Source organism: Paramisgurnus dabryanus, chromosome 13 (genome assembly GCF_030506205.2).
Source record: "Paramisgurnus dabryanus chromosome 13, PD_genome_1.1, whole genome shotgun sequence".
Lineage (NCBI taxonomy): Eukaryota > Metazoa > Chordata > Actinopteri > Cypriniformes > Cobitidae > Paramisgurnus > Paramisgurnus dabryanus.
The window spans coordinates 16,812,029-16,833,277 of NC_133349.1; the positions used below are offsets into that span (position 1 = coordinate 16,812,029).

At 37.6% G+C, this 21,249-nt stretch overlaps 1 protein-coding gene across 2 annotated transcripts; it reads right to left on the bottom strand.

Annotated features, from left to right (window-relative positions):
• Window positions 1-204: 204 nt before the first annotated feature.
• On the bottom strand, window positions 205-19,418 carry stx17 (syntaxin 17). 2 transcript variants are annotated; one of them, XM_073811595.1, is made up of 8 exons: window positions 19,279-19,418; window positions 17,967-18,158; window positions 17,602-17,667; window positions 13,198-13,405; window positions 13,004-13,113; window positions 12,686-12,736; window positions 7,701-7,787; window positions 205-3,358 (listed from the first exon to the last, which is right to left on the bottom strand). In XM_073811595.1, exons 2-8 carry the CDS (start codon window positions 18,090-18,092, stop codon window positions 3,113-3,115), a joined length of 894 nt encoding a protein of 297 aa, XP_073667696.1. In that variant the 5' UTR covers window positions 18,093-18,158; window positions 19,279-19,418; the 3' UTR covers window positions 205-3,112. The 2 variants fall into 2 exon arrangements, with proteins under 2 accessions (XP_073667696.1, XP_065116895.1); XM_065260823.2 differs by having other exon boundaries at window positions 17,967-18,153; window positions 19,280-19,406.
• Between the last annotated feature and the right edge of the window lie 1,831 nt (window positions 19,419-21,249).

A 21,249-nucleotide genomic window follows, 5' to 3' on the forward strand; every position in this document is an offset into this window, starting at 1 on the left:
GAGCGTGCTCAGTGTGGCTGTGTGTGTGAATGTGTGTGCGCGAGTTTGCACATGTATGTTACATGTGCTTATTAGTCTGTAATCGTATGTACTGTACTGTTCCAAATCTGTTCAAATTCACGCTCTCGAAGATCCAGACTCGATGGTCTCATATCGGCCCATTCCACAGGGGGAGTGGTCAGGGGTGGGGTTATGTGAGGGTTGGGTTTAGAAGGGTGGGGATTATTTGTAAATTTGTCATCTCGGAGGGGACAAGGAAAGTAAAAGTAAATTAAAAGAACATTTTACAAGATTCTGCTTTGTGTTGGCATATTTTCACTTCATTTTCACATTTAAAGGCAAGGTGCATGATTTTTGATAAACGCTTTGGAAAAAGAAGTTGGGCCGAGTACCAAAACACACTTGTAGCCAATCAGCAGTAAGGGGGCATGTCTACTAACCAACATTATTGCCTGGGTACACATTGCGTCATATGTGTGGGACGGGTCTATAAAAAGAAGGTCCATATTCTATTGGGGTAGGGGCGTGTTTGTTTAGGTGATTCCAAATGTCAACATTGGGTTTCAGAGATCGTGCACCCTGCCTTTAATTTTATTTGTACTTTGAAAGAAAATTTTCATAAAAAGATGTAAAATAGTTTCACACGATAGTGTAGCATTTTTTAGGTGTAGATAATTGATCACAAAAAGTAAAATAAACATCACCAGTTTACTTAGTGGATGTTAGTAAAGGTTTATTTCTTAAATGGTTATTCATTTAAAAACAAATGTTTTGTAATCATGTTTTTTGTAGTCTAGCTTGTCCTCTGTTAAAAGACATTATTAAGATGACTTAATGAAGATTAAAAACCATTTTATGAAGCAATAAGGTTGTAAGATTTAGCTGGACAAATAAATAAAGTCAAGAAACCGAGCTTGCATAACTTGGAAATAATCACAAGAAAGAAAATTTCACAAAATAATTTCATTGTTATTATAAATCACACAATGTAACCATGTTGTTTCCCATTTTTTCCAAGCTGTCATCAAAGATAACCTTTATCACAGTCGCTCCTTTATAGTAAAATGGAAATGATAAGAAGTGGGCGTTTCAACGAGAGACTAGAAAAAGGGTCTTTGATGTCATGTAACATCTTCCTACCCACAACAGAAACCCATGACATCACAACACCTATGGAGATGACATCACATCACAGATGTCCTGCCATACTTTCCATTTGAGTACAGGGCGTACGGGCAGAATATGGAAAGTGCAGGCCAGTCGTCTGGGACTTTCCCTCCCGGCAGTCAAACACATGCACACCTCAGCACTCGGGCTATCTCACACACACATCACGCTTACACGCGCTGTTAGAGACGAGCTCACTCGCCCCTTCATAGGGGAAGTCCAGCGTGTTGTGCTATGAGGAAGGCGTGGGGGCCGGCGTACGTCTTAGACCGGGTTCGGTGTTTGTGGGGATCCCCCGCACACCCCAAAAAACAAAACCGCCCCTTAAGCGTGAGACCGGGGGCAGCTGATTTGAAAATGTGCAGCTTTATGATGGACCAGCAGAGCTCTTTTAAACTTTAGACAATTTCTTTAGTAGTAATTAAAACTTTGTCAAAGTTTTGATGCACAAAGCAAATACAAAAAAAATGACTTGATGGAGCCAACATTTTCCTTATTTTTGACAATTGAAACTAAAACAAGAATCAATGAACGACAAAGGTTATTGTTTAGCTTTGCTGCCAGTCCTTCAGGACCTTAATCAAATAACATTTAAATGTTGTTTGTGCTGAAGGAGGGCTAACACTACATTGATTTCAGTATTAGATTTGCCTCTCAGAGGCCTTACAGGGAAACCTCACCGAAATGTATTACCTGTTTATTTATCTCAGCACAACAATAAACCTTTAGGAGGATATTTCACCTGAGCTGTACCTGAACATCACCTTTTGTACACCATCACAAACTCTTTTCTATAATGTGGAGCTATTATTTATAATTGTGACTTTTATCTTTTATTATAACTTATATAATAAAAAAATGCCACACTCTAAATAAATTTTTTTTAGCTGCCTTCAATTGTTAAGTACAATCAAAGTTTCAACATTATTTTTATAAGTTACAGAAACTGTTCAAAATTTAAAAAAATAAGTTAAAATGACCTGTGAAGACAAATGATTGTGGGCTACCTTAAATGAATGCAGTAAAATATTTTTTGTAGTGCATCAATGCCATATATATTGGTATATAAATAATAACATTATGTTGTTTTATATTGATTATTTATTACCATGGCTTATCATATTTACAAAAAGTGTTATAATACAATAAAACATTTTAAGCAGCTTGAGATACTCTTAAATATCAGAAATGTTTACTAATCTTAAAAATGTCACAATTAAGGCAAAATAAGTGTTTTTCAATATTAACCAGTGATTGTGCACAAAGACCTTTGAAGGCTGCAGAGAGTTGCTTTAAAATATTTCATAAATGTACATTGTTAATGAAGTGTTACAGCATACAGAAATTAAATAGGCTATTACTGCACATAGTTTTCATTCACATCCAATGCGGTGATTCATCATTATGAGATTATCTTATCATTTATATAACATCCAACATTTCAATTATACCTACCCAATAACAAAAATAACCAAAAAGAAATCTGTCATAGTTATTGCATTACATAACTGTTAATGTTACAAAAAAGCTATCTCTCCAGATACCCTATTCGAGATTGCTCCTGTATACGGTATACAGTAATACATTGCATTGTATATCACAGCAATTATTAAAATGATTAATAATGCACACAAACCCTTAAACAAAAATTATTTGCATTACTGCTACAAATGTAAAATCAGCAATTTGGCAAAAGATCAGAAAGAATAAGGCCTTCTTTGTTTTGGCATAGGTATTAAGGCGGTTTAACATAAAGAAAACTATAGCCAAGTCCACTTGGTGCAGCATGTTGTCATGCAAGTGCATGTTTGCATTGCATTGCGTGTAGGAGTTGTGGTTGTAATGTTTTTTTGTGTGTTATGTATGTTGAGGGTATGGTGTTTTTTTTCTGAAAATGTGTGGGTCGCCATCTCCTCTGTCTAGAAAAACAAATCTGCTGTGTGTGTTATTGAGCATGTTCGTGGTCGTTATTACCGTTGTTGTTGCTCTTAAGCTGTTGCAGCTGCACGTCAATTCGTTCTTTCCTCTTTCGCTGGATCAGGTTGCCCCCGGCGAATCCGAGCAGTCCGCCCCCAACGGCAGCGGCCACCCCTGCCACTTTAAACCCTGCTAACAGTCCAAGCGGACCTCCTAATACTCCCCCCACCACTGCACCGGCTACCGGCAGAACCGCCAGCTTCGAACGGGCCGCCTGTAAAGAGAGCGAGATTATATTGTGAAAACTTGTGAAATCTTATATGATTTACAGAAAACGCACATGCAAGTGCATGAAAGTGTTAGGACAGGTGAAAAACGCAATTGGGACATCACAACCGTGGGTCAAAAGCAGTGTTTGAACTAATATGAGTTTCATGCGCTGGTTTTAAGATAACCAAACAATTATTCATAAGTCTTTCATGTCCAGCCTAACAGAAACACATGCACAGACACATAATCAGAGATTTAATAAAATGCATATTCAATTTCAACACAGATCAAACCATGCCTGGTAAATGAATTGATATCAGGTAAAAAGAGAAACTCTTTTTAGTCAAAGTATTCCTTAATTAGTGCAAGACGACAGACCCCATGCCACGCGCGCACGCTATTTCATTTCTATTAAGATATGTAAACTTTAAAGGCGGGGTTGCCCATCAAATGTCACCTTTCCTCTCCTCTCATCTCTACTTCTTTCTTTCGTATGCTCTCTCGTTCTGTCATCTAATCACCTTTACGAGGCAGGGTAAACAGAGCAGTTAATTACGCTCAAACAGAGATAGGCTTCACAGACGATATTCAAAAGTAGGAGGGCAACCAGGCACATCCGAATCCAATGGTAAAGATTCCTCCATGCGTTTAGTTTTTGAGGGCCGAATAACTACATGCACTGCTGCCTATGATATCCCACCATCCTACACTCTTAAAACTAAACTTTTAAACGTGTTCTTCACAGTTACGCCATAGGAGAACCATTTTTGGTTTTCAAAAATGGTTCCTCTATGGCAGGGGTGTCTCTTCCAACCCTAATCAAACACACCTGATTCAGCTCATTAAGGCTTACTAGGCAGACTAGATACTTTGAGGCACGTGGGTTGAGGGAAGTTTTAGCTAAACTCTGCAGGACACCGGCCCTCCAGGACCGACTTTGGACACCCTTGCTCTATGGCATCGCTGTGAAGAACCTCTTAAATGATTATTCCAATTTTATATAAATAATTATTATATTTCATCCAAGATTTTTATTTTTCCATATAGTGGACTTTAGTGGACCTCAACAACAGATTCAACGCAGCAGTGGAAGCTTGGCGACTTCTGGTGTCATGAGCAATTCTGTCCCCCTGGCAATTCTGCCCCCCTTAGGACCCCGCGTGATTCCATTGGCTAAAAAAACTCCTTATGGGTAGTTTTTAAGCGCCTCATTACAATTCCTATAAAATCACGTTATGACTTATGTAGTTAGAACATTGTTCAAATTACAATTGATGTCTTTGAAAATGATATGTTTCATATAGTAGTATATAAAAGAGGCTTTAGGTGGTGAGATCTACACATTGCTTGTGTCATTTTATTGTTTAGATATTATATTCTGTACCCTTTCCACTTTTGTACTGTGTAAAGTTAATAAATTACTTATAAAGAACATGATTACTACATAGTGAAATTACACATTCAAATTATCATCTATAAGCCATGTTTCCTACAATTTTACTATAAAAAAATACATTTCTTAATGTTAATAATTCACTGAAATAAAAGTATTAATTTTTGTAAAGCAGATAATGATATGAAACTACTAATGTATCTGCAACATGACTATTCGTTTATTATATAATTTTTTGTAAGCTTTTATTAAAAAAAAATTTTTTGTATGCTTCCATTTTTTACAAGCAATTAGCTTGCTAGACTGCTAACTCAGACAATATATCGCAATGACAAATTTTGACCAGGCATTATTGCTAGGTACAAGTCAGGGTCCTAGAGGGACAGAATTGCAAGGGGGACCATAGATATTAGGGCTGCACGATCACAGGAAAAATGATGATCACGATTGTTTTGCTCAAACTTTTGATCACGATTATAAATACGTTCATTCTTTTAGTGAAGAACTTCTATTTACTTCAGTATTTTTATTACACTTTACAGCCTGTAATATTATATACATTTTATAGGCCTATATTTTAAAATATTTTATTGTTTTGTAATATCCACAGCTCCCATTCTCTTAGATCTTTTTAAAATATTTGAAATAATTTAAAATAAAACATTTAAAATAATAATTTACCTGATTAACATCACTTTCCTCAAATCTGAAATATCCGAACAGTAGGCCTATATGACCCTTTTTGGGAATTAAACAAACATATTTCTGCACTTTCTTCTTGTTGCTCTGCCATTATGTTCGAATGACTGTAAATCTCGTGATGCTAACGTATTTCTACCTTAACACACTTGCAAAAACACACTCTGTTTACTCTGACTCCGCCCATAACAAACACTTTGCTTGATTCTAGACCGTGCGTTTTGTGCTTGGTCTTTGCACATTAATCGCGACGATTGTCATTAATTAATCGTGGGGCACGCATATCGTTATCATGATAAAAATATGATTAATCGTGCAGCCCTAATAGATATGTACACTAGATGTCGCCTTGGCTACGGCAGTTCATTGGACCGAATGCGTCAAATAGAGCCGCCATCTTGAAACAGGGGAACCCCGCATCAGCGTCATTGTAGGCAATGGTGTAACGGAAATAAAATCACCATAAATTGCCATGAATGCGATTTTCTTGTTTTTTTTTTGTTGTCCAGAAAAAAATCAAAGTTTTAATATTTTGAAAATCTACTTTTTATAACTTAAATGCATAGTGGTAGTAGGCCTAACATCAATACGCAGCACAAAAGTCCGGCATCATCCATGAATTCGAAGTACAGCCGGAGATAGCAGCTTTGCCTTGCTACTTCCTATGACAAGAACCCAGTTCTAAGATGACGGCTATTTTGACGCATGCTTAGAACCCCAAGGCGACATCTAGTGTATATATCTATGAGGGGGGGGACCAGTATTGCTCATAACACCGGCTACACGAGCGACAGTAACCGTTGGCGACTGGATGGGACGTGTCCAGTCGTGCGACAAAGCTAAAAAATGTTTAACTTTAGGCAAATTATGAGCGATTTTCGCGAGCGACTACCAATGAGAACGAAGCAGGGGAGTTCACGTCATCGGTCTCTCGTCAGTTACTGGAGTGGACTTACTCATTCATTTATGACAACCAGATAAAGAAACGCCTCTTTCGAAAGAAACGAGCAACACACAGCGACAAAGTCACTTATAATGTGAATGTACCTCAAGGGTCTTATCTAGCGAAATTTTTAAGTCATTTTAAACAGCTTCTCGTCTTGCACTAGCCGTGTGACGTGCCAGTGTGAAGTCAAAAAGTCACGTGTTTCACATACAACAATGTCGGAATGGTCCTCTTTCTCCACATTTGTAAACTCTGAAAAGGTAGTTTCGCATACGTCATGCGTGACCTTTCAACGTTATTATGTAATATGTAAGGTCACTGTACAGTCACACCGGCGCATAAGCACGCTAGAAGTTGTGGTTATTTTTAGATTTTTGTTGAAAATGAAGATCGTTTTGCTAGATAAGACCCTTATCATTTAGAGCCCTGTGAAGCTGCATTGCAATGCAATTTTAAACTGCACTGACCCTTTAAGCACCTTGTAATGAACCCTGGATCCCTGATTGGGAAACATTGCATTAGGAGGTTTCTTCAAACACAAAACGCCATCTGTGATTGGGCAGTGAGGTTAGGACATAGCACTGTATAAATTAAGGAAGAAACTACGTTACTCATATTATTAGGACACACCTGAACCAGCACTGGGTTAGTAAAGTGTGTGCGTATGTGTCACTTAGGACAATATCTGTCTTTAATAGTGTGTGTATACGGGTGTTGACCACCTCCTGTCCTTTTCAGTAGTCACAGAGGTGGGTCCACTTTCAACCCAGGCATGAGACGAAATACTCAATAGAACTGCATTAACTCTCGACACCAGTAAAGAGAAACATTTCAATTCAGACTCGATCAATAAAGCGCATACAAACCCGCGTTCACACGGATTCGCACATACCCACACACACCCCAGCAATGTTACACGCACTTCCCCTGCTTTTTCTGTTAAAAGTTGTGGTTCTGCAGCGCGTGTGTATGTGTGTGTACGCGTATCGAACCCCCAGCAGGAACTCAAATGCTGTTTATAGACTCTCTTTTACACTCTTTAGACTTCCATGCATTCACACACACACACACACACACACACACACACATACACATCGACTGCCCGTGAGGGGCCGACCGACACACATCGATCCCACTCTGCTCGGTGCCTTCCGCCACCATCGCCACCTCCTCCCCCTCTCGCTCTCCTAATTGTGGTTTTCTTGCACTCTGAGGTGGATCAATGGCCTGATGGTGGGGTAGGCCGAGTGAAGCAGGGGGGTAGAGTGGAATCGATCCCCTAGCAGGAGTGTCCCCACTCCACCTTACCTTCCCCAGGCTCCGGGTCCCCTCCTCCACATTAGCGGCTGCTATGCTAACATTCGCCTCGATGCTGTCAATCTTCTCCTGCTGAGACTAAGGAGAAAGAAGCAGAATTTAAAGGCAGTCCAAACACACCATATTTTTTGGTATGCTATAGAAATATAAATGTGACACTTAAGATTTGAGATTAGGAGCATCAAAATTATTTTAGTCAATGGTTTCACATTGATTTTAATATTTGACATGACCTTACTCAGTCAATATTAAAGATATCAAGGTTATTTACAGAATATTCTTTACATTAAGGTGGTTTTGTGTATAAAAAATTACTTGTGCTAGGTTTTCACAGGCAGGGTTATAAATAAGTAGTAGCAATTAATGAATTTAAAACCTTTTTCATCATTGAGATGAAAATGAACTGTGCAAAAGTCTAAGGCAACCATGCCACAATTAGATTTGTTGTTTTTTGCAATGTTATATAGTGATCATATATAATTGTTTCTCAGTCTCTTTAATAGAATACATCCAGAAAATACAGGAAATATAGTATTAAAAACTATATAAAAATGTTTACTGATGTGTCAAGTTTTTAGGGTAAACTCCCCTTTCACTTGAGCAATAGCAGGAAACGGCAGAATCTCTTAAACCTAAATTAAATTAAATCCTCATTTCTAATTTTAAAGAAATTAATTTTTTTACTTCATTCTGCTCAAAAAGCTGAAGAGAGGTCACACTAAACACCAACGATGCCTGAAGAAGACATTTAGTATTAAATAAAATTTAGAATTTTTTTTTTTTTTTTTTTACATATTTCCTGTATTTCCTGTTTGTATCCTAATAAAATAGATTGATAATAAATATGTATGGACATTAAAACTTCTAAAACAACAAGTCTGGTGGTGATGGCCTAAGACTGTGGGAATTAAATGAAAAATGAAATCCATAAAGCTTGTGTACGTATCATTTGCTATCATTAAATTGTATTATATCAGCAACTGGTCTTTAATAATTATAAAATCATTTAAAATATTTGCTGTTTAACAAAGAAAGCTAAAAAAAAAATAGAAAAGATGTGTCCAGTAATCTTGGTGGTGGGTGGCTGGGGGTTTAGGTGGCATTCTGCTGTGTGCTGGGGCAGAAGGGTGAGTGGGAGGGGGCAAGGCTGCTTGTTCAGAGGAAGCTGGGGTCTGGTTGTCGGGGGTAACTGGGTGGTCTGTCGGAAGCCTATGAAATATTCAAAGAGTGGCAGCTGTCTCTCTGTCTAAATCAGTGTGAGCCCTAAGTAATCACTACACACACACACAATAGAGACTGCTGGAATAAATCTGCCTATACCATCCAGCTGACAGTTACTCAAACCTGGCCCATGCAGTTTGCGTTCATATGTAGTGTGAAATTCTGTATTTGTATTGCTCAGGGTGACTGTAATGTTGGTGCTCATTTTCCACCATAATTTCAGATAATTTGTGTGTATGTAGACCTGTCTCAAGTGTGCTTTCTCAGGGTTTGACAATAAGGATGGGCTGCTGGCTCAGGGCCAGAGCGAGAGAGTTTAGGGTCAGTCGATGGAGCAGTCGCTCGACCTATCAGGCTTTTGCTGTAGTAAATCTTCAAAAAGCTTTGCAAACGTAAACATTTGGTTTTGTATTGAACATTGCTGTTGTAAATTAAATCGATTTAAACTTGTTACCAAGGTTACGTGATGTAGCTTGTTAATGACGGGGTTTTGGTGACACATTTAAAGCAACAGTCAAAATGGGATGAAAATAAGAAGAAAACAAGGTTTCACTATGCTTGGCATCAGATTTATACATTAAATGTATAGAACCTAATAAACGAAAATCTAGCAGCAACAGCATAAACAAATGGCTTTTGTGTCCCAAACTTAACTTCCTGTAGACTTCCCCAAAGAATCAATGACAACAGAGTCCATATAGAGTAGATTATTCACTAAAGCTCATCAACTACTATACTGAGCTAACATTATTGTGTAAAATAATGCATACAACGTTAACTACAGATCCTGGAATTCTCGCATGGCTTCCGAACCTCTCTTCACATAGTGACCCATGCTCGAGGTCTACCCTCATCTTTAGGAAACTAAAACATTTTTATTTTCAAACAAGGTGTTTGTTCCAGAGGTCATTTTAGCCAGGGGTGCATTTCCCAAAGGATCACTAGCCAACTACTGTCGCAAAATTTCAACGATTTGCTGTTTCCCGAAACATAGTTTAAACGAACATTCGCAAGCTATATCGCAAACTTGTGTGGTTTGAACGACAGCTTTTCATCTGTGGTTAAGAAGCATAGTTTCTTCAGGGCTCAACATAAAGGACTTCCTGGTGGCCCGGGGCAAGCGTGAGAGACGTTCGGGCCAGTTAAAAGTATTGTCACTTGCCCGATCGGGCCAGTGCTTCACCCTCAGTCACTAAAATATATTTTCATCAATGTATATTATTTAACATCTTGGAAGCAGACATTTACTTGGGTAAAACATGACGAAAGAAACAATGCAATATTTTGCATAATTTGCTGTCAGTTTACAGGTAAAGCAGAAAAGTTGGGAGCCTTTTTTCGTTGGAACATGTCTGTTTGTACATGTATATGAATTATATTTGACTTCTGAATTATTATTTTTAAATATTTGACACTGACATTTTTTATTGGGGCCAGTGAAAATTTTGGCAGGGCAAGTGAAAACTTATTTGTGTTGAGCCCTGTTGTTGTTATTATAATATGTAGACTTTCGTTGATCATGCTTTTAAAAAACATAAGCAAAAAACATGTAGTACATTCTATATTCATTATTTTAAATATATACACAATTATTTTACATCTTCAAGTTTGTAAACAGAATTACAGCGCTTTATTTGAAAACTGCGCATGTGCACAGATCTACGAGCTTTAAGACCGTGGAGAATCCCTGGGAGGAGTTAGGTAAGAGGGAACTTGCGCATTAATTAAATATCTTGAAATAAAAAAATAAATCACGGTAATAAAATCAGTCTTTGGATGCAGTGTACGTTATTTACAGCAATAATCTGACATTCAATCGATTTGCACAGATTAATTAGTACTCCACCTCCCACGTGACATCATCGTTGTTAAACCAACATGGTTCAAACAACAAATGTGCGACAAAGTCACTATGCTTTTGGGAAACAGTCGTGACAAGCTAGTTAGTTTCTCCAACTATGCATCGTACTATGGTAATTTAGCCAGGAGTGATGTCGATATTCGGAAACGCACCCCAGACTGATAAACAAACATAGACCGGAAGTTAACTTCGGGTCAGGAACGTAACTGTTACGATGTGTGTGCATCTTATAAAACCGTCTATATAAAAAAGCATTTTTGGAAGGAATTTCTTTTATGTTTCAATACACGCCAACTGAAGAAATCCCTATGCTGAGACCTTTTCCTTCTGATAAAATAATAGCCCGATTCCTATCAGGCATGAAGAAAACCCTCACACTTATCACCGTAATCAAAATCATATAAGCATTTATTAATCATTCATATGTAACTTTACCTAACACTGTAAGCACACTATTTTAAAACCCCCACTAATGACTGGGTTCAAAAGCTATTGAAGTCTCTCCCTCCCCTTAGGAGTAAAGAGTAAACAGCACCGTCTGCTCGCAAGCTGCATAGATGCTCAGGAGAAAACAGTCACACACACACAAACCTCCTGGGTGCATCTCTGGCTCACTGTTGAGGGAATAAAGTATACCATGTGCCCTAAAAGGCAAGTACTAATATACTTCATATACACCTTTACGTGATGAGCCACAATAAAATCTCACTGATACACTTTTGTAGCCTTCATGTAACAATTCATATAACAGAGCAGGTTGACAGAATGACTTGTCTGAACATACTGAGAAATCTACAGTTTTATGGCAATAGGCGATATGGTCTTGCTCACAGTGGGTGTTCAAATGCATCCCAAAGGTTTTCAGATCTGGCCTTTGTAAGTAAAGTTCCTCCATATTATAAACCATTTCTTTATGGATCCCACTTTGTGCACAGTGAATTTTTATGCTGGAATAGAAAGGGCTCTGTTGTAAAATGTTTGCACGTCTATGTGTTTGCTTTTATTGACCTGTTAGTAATAGGTTTATCTGAAATAGCCAAACACACTACATATTTGAGGGGGTGTATATATTTTTGGACATGTGGTTGATCATTATGAGCTTATAAATGTGGGATGTGATGAGTTTTTATAAATGCTGTAAATACACTGGTAACAGAAAGTAACTTGCACATAAAACTTTAAAAGAACAAAAAACATTTGTTATGACCAAAACCTGAGAAAAATTCTGTTTTGTAATAAAAAAACGATAATGATCTATTGTATTTAAATTTACACACACAAGGCCTAGCCGAGATATACAGCTGTTCAATAACATGTCCTTTTGAGCTCTGACTTGGAACAGAAGTGTGATGTGTTCCTATTTGTGATCATTGTTGTTTCAGCATAATCTCCTAATTTCCATAATTCTTCAGAGACAGACGGGAATGGAACGATCTCTATCTTTTACAGGGTGACAGAGCACACATGATCTCCTCTCCTAAACCCAGTTTACAACCGCACGCTGTTCCAATAACGGCTGTTAGATGGCATGGATTCTCATTAATCCTCGCTGGTTAGCACATGGCTGACAGACTGTCACCAATCTCTGTATGTCTTCTCAATCACACACACACACACACACACACACACACACACACACACACACACACACACACACACACACACACACACACACACAACGATGGGATCAATAGCACCTTGTTGGCTCTCAAGAGACAATACCGTTTGTCTGACAGCTCTGCCAAACCTGAGGGCTTAGGTCTCCACCCTTTATCAACATCCACACACACACACATATACACACACCATAAATACTTTCTCTAACTCTCATCCTGTCCACTTTTTCCAACCCAAAAATAAAAAATGAATCTGTAAGCAGGTGTGTGGTACTTACATGGACAACGGCAGAAAACTCATTCACTAAACCGCTCAGCTCCACCAGATCCTAAAAAAACATCATACACAAATCACACCGTCACAAAAGAGTCATTTATTGTGATGTACTCTTTTCTACATAAAATCATACTACATAATGTAAAGAACATTCTGTGAAAATATAATCTGGATTTCTTTAATATTAAGGTTATGTCAAAGATTTAAAATCAAACTTTATTGCTTCTAATCTCATAATTAGATTATAAGACTTTAGCCTGGATTAACACAGACAGTAAATGTTAATGCCTTTTTAGTGGGTGCCATTCATTAGGGTTACCTCTGCTAAAGAGTCCCACGATTCCGCAGCATTCTGTTCTGCAGGGATTTCTGGCAGGAGCAGCTGATTTTGAAAGACAGGGGAATCAGGAACATCGGTGTCACCATCACCTAACCAATCAAATAAAATTAAAAATCATTAAAAAACACACACACAAATCTTGACCCTTTATCAAAATGTTCATAAACACATACTGTGCGAAGTATTTGAGGCAATATGCAAGTCTGTGCTTTCTTGGATGCAGGGCCTATTGACAACATCTGAGTGAATCCTAAGAAACTCTTCAATGGCAGTCGAGGCTTGATCTCTGATTGGCTGAACAAGATTCTCAAGGGCTTCGGCATCAGCACTGCAGACACGCGCACTCAGCTTCTCCATCTCCCGCAGGTTGGATCGCAATTGCTGCAAGAAGAAAAAGTCTTTGTATATAGCAATGTAATCTTTGTATAATAGAAATTTCTGGCCAATCATAAATATTCGTTTACTATTACTTTTTGATTATTTTTTAAATGAACAATTTCCAGGATTTTAAAATGCAAAGAGTTTTCAAAGTTTCTCAAGCAGGGTATGTAAACAGAGCAGAGTGGGAGTGGAGCGAGGGGTGAAGCAGCATGATTTTTCCTGGAGCTAGGAGCAGGGTTTTTTTTAAAAAGTCGGAGCATTGTGGTTTTCTCATACTCCGAGAGCACTCCACTACCGCTCTATCACAAGCCCAAACTCATGTTAACGGCTCATTAAAATAAAATACATATCATAAAATACCATCTTGGGCTAATATTAGCTACTGTTTCAATAAAGCATGTTGATGTTTCTCCTAATATTGCGTATTTGAAGAGTTTAGTTCCAAAACGCGATAAACGCAATTTTTTTATTAGTTGCTACCAAGATCAGTATTGTATCTGGTCAGTATTAAAAAGTACATTCTTAATTTTACGCAAAATCCAATATCTGCCATGTTATTCTGTCATCTTTTCTCCTTTTTTTAAAAAAATACGATAAACGCCAGTCCTCCTTCTCTGCAGAATGCAATAAATCCTCTCAACAAATCACAGCGCACCATTCTACGCACTGTAAACAACAATGGTGGTGCGGAATACACATGAAATCCTAGTTTTTCTCATGTACTTTGTACTTCATGATCAACAAACAAACAAAAACAAAATAACACTTTTAATGCCATTGATAAACCTGTGGTGGTTTTCTGTGGCGAGAAGAAACATAAGTCATCAAAATCTAATCATTTACGTGAAAGGCACTCGGGCGCAGGAAAAATGCCGGCTGTTGCTTGTTCTCACACGACAGCATCAAGCTTCTGTCATGCTAACACATTGACCCCAGGGGATTTTATGAAAAACTTTCTATTATTTTACTCGAAGTCAATGAAAATCAACCAGGACCAAAACATTTTACAGCTGATTGCTGTCAAAAAAAGTTCAGCAACGACATCCCAAGGATGACAGCAGCAATGACAGTGTTCTTAATATGACAAAATAAGTGTTTTGATTAATGCCATTAATGTTTATTTTTTTAATCAGTGTATACCACTAGTCAACTAAATGATTATAATGTGGCAAAGATGAATGCGCATTTATATATTGATTCAACACATTTTTAGCATTTTGCGGAAAAAATAAGAAATCTTTATAAGAAATCTTTGAAAATTAAATTATGGATTTGAATTTTTAATGTTATTATAACCTAAAGATGCTATGTGAAAGTTTGTAACAGAAAATAGTGGTTTTCATCTTGTCACTTTCTTGGTATAGAAAACACATTTTTACCGAAATTAGTTAAAATGGATTTATTGCGTTTTGGAACCAAACTCTTCATGCATCTTCTGCAGAGGTTTGTCATATAAAAAACAAAAAAGGAAAATTTACAGTGGAGTGTTAATTAGGCACAGATTTTACTGTGGAGCAAAAAGCATGGAGCGAGAAGAAGTGAGGAGGGAGCGGGGATGGAGCAAAAAGCAGAAAATTGTAAACCCTGAAGCAGAGCTGGAGCAGTTACAAAAAGCTTTAATAAAAAAATGTCAAACAATTTTCCAAAGGCAGACCTGGATTCAGAAACTCTTCATAATATTTATAGTGAATGCAATGTAAATCTTGTGACCAAAATCTTATGACCAGACTCAGTACTGTCTAATTTTAAAGATCAAATCTGTCCAAATCATTCATTTTATCAAGCAAGCACTATACACAACCAAATTAATTGTATCCACTACAAACAACTTTTGTTTCCAAGAGGAGATAGATATAGAGTGTATAAAATAAGTCAATAACACTTAATAAAATATTTATATGAATGATTTTTTGCATTATTATGAAAAACTGGATGGAACCTTTCATTATGTTAAATCCCATCAGCTCTGATATGGCATCAGACCTCTAGCAGGGATTACAGATCAATTTATAAGAATCGAAGAGAGAGGTCAAAAGTTAACAGCCGGCCAATCAAAGTGTTCCGCTTTACTGCCGTCAGTTCACACACTGAATAATTATGTTCACACACAAACACACACAGACACACACACACACATAGCACATCCATATATACATTCAAAACACATTACCAACGTATCCAACTCGCTTAAGTCTAGTCTCACAAAACAACCAACATAGACAAATCAAAATAAACCTTAATTCTGGGTCAACACACACCACTCTCTCTCTTCAACCCTCAACCTCTCATCTATAGGTGTGTGATGAGAGCAATCTTAAGGGTTTCTTTACTCTTGCTCCCTTTCTTTCTGTCCCCAGGGAGCAACTTAACAATGTCTGTCTTGTTTCCATCTATTGTCAGATGTCCACATCTCGCTGACACAGAAACACTTGCAGGCTCCCACTTGGTCTCTGCAGTGGTGGACACAGGAAAGCTCTCTGAAATCTCAGGGGGAACAGAACCTGGGTGCTAAGGTCACATACACACGTGGTACATAACACACTCCACGGATTACCCCATGAGATCCCTGGACAAGACACTCAGAGACATTAACACTGGAGTTACATGGTTGTATGGCCATTACAGGGAGAAAAACATCACATGTACACCAAGCAGTACACCAGACACCTGAGTCAAACGCTACTTAAAGGGACACACTCCACTTTTGTTTGAGAATAGGCTCATTTTCAAGCTCTCATAGAGTTAATTATTTGGTTTTTAAAATAAATCAATAGTCCCCTTGGTAACTTTCAATAGCAGGGGAATATTTTCAGGCACTGGGTAATATCATTGCGCCTGCTGCATCCATGGTACGGCAGCAAAGTCTTTAATTATTACGCCAAAATGAGAGTATAGTTCCTAGCCATATCTGCCTAAAAAATTGCAACTTTTAATTTTCCGTCGGACTTAGTACACGATGTAACTACAGAAGAGTCAAGTTGTAAATAGGAAAAATATTTAAACTCTTTGGTCATTTTTGAGCGTGATACTAATGGTCTAATCAGATTCAATGGATTATGCTGAGCTATGCTAAAAGTGGTACCGCCAGACCCGGAGATCAGCTGAATGGATTCCAAAACTGTAAAAATAAAATGTTTAACTCTAGGGGAGTTGGGAAATGAGCCTATTTTCAAAAAAAAGTGGAGTGTCCCTTAATAAACACATATCTCAAAGCATGAATAATGAAGCAAAAGAATGAAGGCATATCTTATAGGCACAGGATCATTTTACAACTTAAAAAAACTAAATATTCTGTTTAATGAAATTGACATAAATATGTTGTCACATGACTTGACAGTTCTTTATTGTGTAATATTGAGGTTTCTTTAAAGTGGTAAAATGGTGAGGGCTTATCAGTGCCCATTTGATGTCCAGATATGTTATGTAATTTACATTATGTTATGGAATTACATCACTGAGAATGTTATGCTCTAAAAACACTGTGTATTGCAATTGGGATATTTTCACACTCTGGACACAACCCTAAGGTAGCATGCACACCAAAGCTTTTACGCCGGCTGCCATATGTTTTCAATTGTTTCCAATGGAAGAGGGGCACTTTTCAAAAAAGCCAGCAGCTGGTTTTCTGTGCTGAAAGCAGGCGCTCAGCGGTTTACCCGCACTCAGCGCAGAAAGTTGAAAAATATTAGACTTTGGGTGAAAAGCTCAGCTCGTCAATGTCAGTTCTCACTTGGCCATCCAATCACAGTGGAGGGGGAGGCGGGATAAACATCACAACAACCAAACCAACCGGTGCATCCTCCAACAACTGATAAACAAAGCAGAAGTATCACAGCAACCAAAGCACTCAGCTGAAAAAAAGCTGGCAGTCAGCGTCTTAAAAGCTTTGGTGTGCACAACCCCTACCAACAATGATATGGAACAATGATAAACAAGTAAAACTTTACTTTTGATCAGTTTGAGGAGAACAATCATAATGGTGCAACTTTGCTTCAAGTAAAATAAAAATAAAAAACACTTTGGAGGATTATATAAGTATTTACATGAAATACATTTTTTGGCCACCAACAACAGCAAATATTAAACCTAAGCGTGTGTGTGTGTGTGTGTATCTTCAGCAATGGAGAACCCAGCAGAGGTCCATACAAATGTTAAAGAACATTATAATCGCATGGTGTTGTCATATTGTGCCGTACCTGAACAGTGCGGCTGGAGTTGATGTGCTCTTGGTGCAGTTTATCCCATTGTTTGCTTCTCTGAAACTGCAACAGGAAAGCTCAATAAATTCACAGCACATCTTATAGACATTTAATAAAGCCTCCTTTGGCTCACAGCCTGGCAATTCTCTATCATCTGGGCAACCCTTCCTATGGCCTTGCAACGCCCACAACACACTGTTATTGGATTATGTGATCCTCATACTGGCTGACTGTGAGATTTCAGATAGACTATGTATGAGATATTCAGTGCCCAATGACCCATGGCAGCCACACACACTCATAGACACATGGCTCTCTGTTGATCATAAGATGAATGTTGGATGTGTTGACTGTGTCTATACCTTTTCTATGTTGTGTTGATGTTGGTGCAGCCTCTGTAGGTCAGTGGGGATGGCCACTTTAGTGAATTTCTGTATGGGTGACTCCAGGCGCCGGAGTGGAAGCTTACCAGCTTCCTCCACCATCATGGCTGTCTCTTATGACCACTTTTGAAGGGTCAAAGGCTTGGGGCGTCCATTGATAGTCAGTCTTGCCCCAAAAAGGAGAGTTCAAAAATACGATGTAACTTTACTGTATCTATGAACGTAACTGCTGGATAAGCATGGGCCGGTATGAGATTCTGGCAGCATGATAACCGTAAGCAAAAATACCACGGTGTTGCGGTATTGCCATTGAAACACTAAAGTGTGTTTTTTCAAATGTCTGCGTATAAAAACAAACTTTTCAACTGGAAACAATAAAAGCAACATACAACGTTTATGCCAGGTAAAAATAAAGCCTTTAAATTATAATATTCATTCAAAAATATGTAATTGAAATGTAAACATTAATTCAATTACATGATTTAATTCATTCTCATGAGTAAACAGTTCATACCTTGAAAACGGTATCACAGAAAATTTTAGTGGTTTTGAAACCTTGACTCTTTAAAACCTCGCTATACCTTGAAACCGGTAACCGGCCCATGCCTACTGCTGGATAATAAGAAATAAAAAATTGAGGAATTACTTTACCAAATATATCTACTTTCTCTGTGATACTGAGAAAAAGACTAAATACTAAGATCTGCATACAATTTTGAGTCAGAAGTGACGTACTTTTATTTTTGATCTCTTAGTATTTTCCCTACTTTGCTGTAATAAGTTTTGAACCGGTTTGTGCAAAACCTGATAATCCACATGACTTAAGAAAGTTATAAAGATCATCTTGTGTGCTAACAGAGGAGTTAACAAATAATCTTATTTGACTAGTAAGCTAGAGAACAAAATTTCCATGTTTATTTCCAGGTTTTAGTAAAAGATGTCCCAAATGATAAGAATTTTGAAATGAATATGTATAAAAAAAACATAGTAGTAACTCACTTGGTAGTGGTAGCAAACTTACAGACGTCTACAACACTCCATGTCTAACGAGATAAGGCTGTTCAACTATCAGTGTTACAAGACAAAGCTATAGAACAACATTTAAACACTGTTATTCAACATATCACTTTTAACAAAGAATAAGAGATCAAAATCACCGAGCTACAATTGTGTAACTACAGTACCGTGATACACAGACTCGACTCAACAGTGTGTTTATTCAGTCCCATGATAGTAATCTTAATATATTTAACCTACTGTTGACAGTAACCGTAAGCAGCCTCTTTCCTTACCTTTCAAACAAAACAGTAAACAAAGATATCCTGCTATCTGTGATGTTTTTCGATATCACTAAGTTTTGTATTGTCAACAAAGGTTTCGCTTTCAGCTGCGTGTGCAACCCTGAAATGTGTCCGACGGGGCGGAACTGATTAACTTACACCAGCGTGTTACAAGCGAAACTCAGTTTGCAGTTTGTCCAAGAAAGTGTTATCTGTTACATTATTGTACTTATCTGTAATATTTTAAGAATTTAAAATGAAAGATATTTTTGTGTGAAGGTGTATTAACAATAAAGATATACTAATCATACTGTAAGATCCTTTTATTTAAAGGACCCACTACAAATTTTACTGTGGACAGACACCTGCTTTTCTCACTCACTTAACTTGATTATGTCTCTCCCAAAAGCTTAAACAATGGCTTAAATCTATGTTCTCATTTTCTGCACACAAACGAAACACGTGAAGACAATGTAACCATCATTTCAGTTCCGAAGTAACCTACAAAGAATCACCCACACAACCAGCCGACCAGCATGAAAAGCCACAGTGCAGACAGGTTTCATAAGTTTCTTTTACAGATACAAACCACCATATCTACATTATAATCACTCCTCTGCACTCAGACTAAATGATTGCTATCAAATAAATCCACAAAGATAACTGAATGTGTGCTTTGATCACTTGTTTAGGAAGGTACCCGCAGATTTACATGCTTTAAAACTCTGCAACCTCTGCAAGCATTAGCTGGATGCAATAAAGGTATCAGTGGCAGAGGCAAAGATACACACATCTGTGTATTGGTTGTGCTCTTTGGCTGATCAGTGCTTATGGTCATTTTAGTAATATAGCAGACAGAGTATGATATTGAACTGACAGGAAAGAATAAATAAATAACATTTCAAAAAGTGTTTGTTTAATCATAAGCCCTGTATCTGAGCAAGAGATGTAAGGGGGCAAAAAGGGCATGAGACGCACAAAAACAGACAAACAGAAAAAAAAGTGTGGGAGGATGGAAAAACTGAAAGTACTTGTGGTGGAATCTAAAAGAGCCTTTGAGGTGAGAATCTGAACCCAATAACCTATCAGGCCAAGATACGTTGATCAAATCTCATGTTTAAAACTTCTGCCACACCACAACACTGCATATCTTCTGGCTGTCCCTCACCGACTGCCCTCTACCTGCCTACACAAGGGGGAATCCCACTTTAATACCACATTTGGGGACCAGTGTTTATCACATCATCTTCATTTCAAGCTTAACCCTAGATAAAACCCAAAAGGCCACACCACATTATTTCAAATGAGATATGAATCTGGAACACCCCATAGGTCAACTGGGTTTTACCACTGCCTAAAAACAAAGAGTCAATATAAAATCTATAGTAGGCTTTAGTTTGATTTTTATATTTTCTGATGTGAGTTTATGCCTTTTTTCCCTCTTGTAGGTCTATAGGTTTATTTTTACTTGTCTACCATGTAAACATTATAATTCTGATTGCTTAGATGTAAACAAACAGAATATGAAATGTGTTATGATAACATTTTCCAATATGGCTCCCCATTTTTTGACATAAGTTAACTAGCTTGGTCAACATAAACTAACAATGAACTCTACACAAATGTTGGGTATTTTTAACCCAGCACTGGGTCAAAAAGGGATGAACCCGACCCACAGGTTTGTAATTTAATCTATGCTGGGTTGTTTCAACTCATGGGTTGTTTTTACCAATTGTTGGATTAAATATAAACATTTTCTAGGTTTTATACAGTATATCCCGGCGGCTGAGTTCGTCCCCTTTTTTTGACCCAACGCTGTGTTGAAAATAATCCAGGATTTTTTTAATGTGTACATCATTTTTACATTTTCAAATTTTTTTAGTTCTTTAAATCAAACGTTGTATTTGTTACCATTATTGCTAAGTGAACTTGAACAGCTGTATTTCTAATAATACCAAATAATTATACAAATATAAATGCAG